We start from the raw sequence: 4,058 nt of genomic DNA, 5'->3' as shown, positions 1-4,058 counted from the left end.
TGCTCCCGTGACATCGCGTCACCCGACTCCGAACGCCGGCAGGAAACACGGCAGGAGCGAGAGAGGCCGCGGCCAGGAAGCGCTCTCCAGAGGGGCAGGACAGGGCCGGCGTCGGGGCACAGCGGGCAAAGCCGCCGCCTGCAGTGCCGGCATCCAGAGGGGCGACGGCTCAAGTCCCGGCTGCTCCACTTCCGATCCAGCTCCTTGTTAATGACCGGGGAGAGCAGCAGAGGACGGCCAAGTGCTGGGGCCCCTGCACCCCCGCTCCTGGCTCCCGGCTCCAGCCTGGCCCAGCCCCGGCCGTTGCAGCCATCTGGGGAGTGAACAGTGGTTGGAAGACCTCGCTCTGTCTCTCTCCCCACCCCCCAACTCTACTTTTCAAAATAAACAAATAAATCTTTTTAAAAAATCAAAACCTGAAATGCAAAGGCAGACGGGGCCCCTCCCCAGCCCTGGAGCAGCGGGCAGGGAGGGGTGGGTGGTCCGGTGAGGACCTGGACAAGGGCGGGCCCTGGGCCCGGCCTCCTCCTCCTTCCCCAGGAGCTGCACTCCGGGGCTTGGTGGGGGTCTCTCCCGAGACCTCGCTCCAGAAGGAGCCACCCACATCCTGGCACCCTGCTTGACCTTTCACCTTCACCCTCAGGACACACCCCGGAGGAAGCCAGGGCGCCCTTGGAGCTGGGGGCCGGAGCGAAGCCAAGCCCCAGCTGCTGAGCTGCGACAAATGGCACAGGAAGCGTTTGTGACCTGGGCCGGCGGCGTCCAGGGCAGCGGCCTCTGGGAATTCGTGGGGGTGGGCTTGGGGCTGCTGCTATTTTATTTTCTCTCCGGCTAAGTGGGCTTACCACCTGCAGGCTGTTCTGTGAGGACCAACCCCACTGGACAGATGTAACCAACCAGAAAGGCCGAGTGCCCGGATGGACAGACACCTCCGGGGCCAGGTGCGCACTGGACGGCACCAGCGGTGACCACGTCTCAATAGAACGCAGGAGCAGCCTGGTCACCAGCCTGGTCCTGTCCACCACGCCCGCTGGGGCGCAATCTCCCAGGAAGCCAGCAGGGGGCGCCATCAGACCAAAAAGGCCGCCTCTCCCTGCAGCTGGCCGGGGGCTTCTCTAAGACTTGTAGGGAGGGCCAGCACCGCGGCTCAATAGGCTAATCCTCCACCTACAGCGCCAGCACACCGGGTTCTAGTCCTGGTCGGGGCACCGGGTTCTATCCTGGTTGCCCATCCTCCAGGCCAGCTCTCTGCTATGGCCCGGGAGTGCAGTGGAGGATGGCCCAAGTGCTTGGGCCCTGCACCCCATGGGAGACCAGGAGAAGCACCTGGCTCCTGGCTTCAGATCAGCGTGGTGCGCCGGCCGCGGCGGCCATTGGAGGGTGAACCAATGTCAAAAGGAAGACCTTTCTCTCTCTCTCTCTCTCTCTCTCACTGTCCACTCTGCCTGTCAAAAAGGAAAAAAAAAAAAAAAAAAGACTTGTAGGGAGGCCCAACACTGCCTGCATCAGGGAGGCCCCACCCAGCCCTCTGCCCCTCCAAGGTCATGGACTGCCTGGCGGAAGGGACTCAAGCCAGTCCAGAGCCAGGCCCTGCCCCTGGAGGGAGAGCTGGGGGAAGCGCCCCACCCCTCCACTGGGCATCAGAGGCCCAAGCACTTTCGAAAGCACTAAAGGCCCCGCCCTGTCGTGGCTCCAGTGGTCCTGCAGGCCCCACCCAGCTCTGCTGTCCCTCCACGGCCCCCACCTGGCCCCTTGGCCTAGCAGCCACCCACCCACCCACCCACCAGACCAGGCCAACCACCACAGCCTCCACACCCAGCACTCCACCAACTGCCCACCCGCACAGCAGCCCAGCAGGCAGCCCAGGGCACCCTGGGAGGCTGTCTCTCTCACATCTCCAGCAGGGCCCTGGACGTGCTGGCCCTGCCCTCCTGGCTGGCCCGATCTCCAGCTCCTGTCTCCCTGGGTGCCAGACACTGCTGGGTTTCCAGAACCTTCCAACGCACACAGCTCGTCCACCCATTCCACACCTGTGCGCCAGACACCTGCTCACTCTCCCACAAAGAAGCACCACCACACAGGTCCCCTCCCTCTGCTGTCCTCTCCCGGGGCACCCGGAGGATGAGGGGCTGAGGGGCTGTGCCAGGGTCCCCCAGGGGGCCGGGTGGAGGTGCTGCCTCTGGGGGAGCCCCCAGCTCCCTTTTGTCTGACTCTGAGAGGGGTGGCCCATGCCCGGCGCGCGCTCACCACTGCCTCTCCAGGAAGGGATGAGAGGGGGTGGCACCCTGGGGACTCCCAGAGCCAGGGTGACAAAGAGCAGGGTCTCAGGGCGGGGTCTCAGCCTCCACTCCCCCCGGGAGAAGCCCCCACTTCGCTCCACCTGTCAGGCAGCTGGGCTCCAGTCCTGGCCTCCCCTCCCCAGGGACTCTGCCCACCCTCACCGGGTCGTGTTCCACAAGGGATAGGGGTGGGAGGAGGGGATGGATCTCAAAATCCACACCAGAAACCTGGCTGATGCCGCGCGGGGCCCCTGCAGGGAGTTCAGGGTTGTGACACAAGCCAGGAGTAGGGGACCCACCCCAGTCTCCCAGCTCCAGGTGTGCCCCACCCCGAGCCACAGATGCCCTGCCCCCCCAAGAGGAGGGCTGGGGAGGCCCCGGGGCCGGCGGCCCTTTCACCGAAATTACAAAGAGCTTGATCCCGAAGCCCCAGCCCCACCTCGAATCACCCCACTGCAGGACGCACCTGTCCCGCGCTCCCCGCCCGCTGCGTCCGTCCGCGGCGTCCCGGGTGTGCGGCTTGCTTCCCGCTCCGGGCTGGCGGGGACCAGGCCGAGCGACCAGGGAGCGCAGTGGGGACGCGAGCGTTTTGAGGCGGCGGCCCCGGGGGACGCGGCGAGGCCGGCGAGGAGCCCGCGAGGAGCAGAGGCCGTGGCCAGCGCCCCTCCGATTGGGCGGCCGCGAGGTCCCAGGGGGCGCCTCCGCGGCTTAAACGCGAGGCGGGGGCGGAGGGGAGCTAAAGCCCGCCCCCGGGCCCGGCCCTGCGCGCCGCGGCGGGGAGGGGAGGACGCGGAGCCGGCGCTGAGGCTCCGGGACCGGCAGAGCGCGGGACGCGCCCGCAGAGCGGGGCCATGGCCGACCTCAAGTCGCTGTCGGGGGACGCGTACCTGGCGCTGAGCCGCGGCTACACGGCGGCGGGCCTGGCCTACGGGGCGGCCCAGGGGCCCGAGGCGGCCCGCGCCTACTGCGCGCCGGGCCCGGCCGGCGACCTCCCCGCGGCGCCCGCGCCGCGCGCCCCGGCCGAGAGCAGCGGCGAGCAGAGCGGCGACGACGACGCCTTCGAGCGGCGGCGGCGGCGGCGCGGGCCCGGGGGCGCGGCGGACGCGCGGCGGCGGCCCCGGGAGCCGCGCTCGCTGCGGCTCAGCATCAACGCGCGCGAGCGGCGCCGCATGCACGACCTCAACGACGCGCTGGACGGGCTGCGGGCCGTGATCCCCTACGCGCACAGCCCGTCGGTGCGCAAGCTGTCCAAGATCGCCACGCTGCTGCTGGCCAAGAACTACATCCTCATGCAGGCGCAGGCGCTGGACGAGATGCGGCGCCTGGTGGCCTACCTCAACCAGGGCCAGGGCCTGGCCGCGCCCTTGGCGCCCTTCGGCCAGGCCGCCGCCGGGTACCCGTTCTCTGCGGGCGCCGCGCTGGGGCCCTGCCCCGACAAGTGCTCCGCTTTCTCCGGGGCGCCCTCGGCGCTCTGCAAACACTGCGCCCAGAAGCCGTGACGGCGCCGGCGTGCCCGCCCTCGCGTTTGCGCTTCCCCGGTGGCCGTCGCCGCTCCCAGGCCCGGAGGTGGCCGCCGACCTCGCTTTCAGCAGCTGCGCGACCGACGATTAGGGGCGGCGAGGAGCGAGCCGCCCGCCCAGGCACTGGACGCAGCCGGAGCTCCGGGCTCTGGGATCCGCGCCCGGGAACGCGCGGCGGCCGCTGGGCACCCCACCCCACAGCCGCTGGGCACCCCTCCCAACAGCCGCTGGGCGTTGCGGGGGGGGGGGGGCTCCCGTC

At 69.6% G+C, this 4,058-nt stretch overlaps 1 protein-coding gene across 1 annotated transcript; it reads left to right on the top strand.

Moving 5' to 3' along the window:
- The first annotated feature begins 3,130 nt into the window (after positions 1-3,130).
- BHLHE23 (basic helix-loop-helix family member e23) lies at positions 3,131-3,778 on the top strand. The gene has a single exon (XM_062202421.1). It carries the CDS (start codon positions 3,131-3,133, stop codon positions 3,776-3,778), a length of 648 nt encoding a protein of 215 aa, XP_062058405.1.
- Positions 3,779-4,058: the final 280 nt, after the last annotated feature.

The sequence above is a fragment of the Lepus europaeus genome, chromosome 10 (genome assembly GCF_033115175.1).
Source record: "Lepus europaeus isolate LE1 chromosome 10, mLepTim1.pri, whole genome shotgun sequence".
NCBI classification, from domain to species: domain Eukaryota; kingdom Metazoa; phylum Chordata; class Mammalia; order Lagomorpha; family Leporidae; genus Lepus; species Lepus europaeus.
Note: the sequence above shows the minus strand (reverse complement) of the source record. Positions and strands in the feature narration are given on the sequence as shown.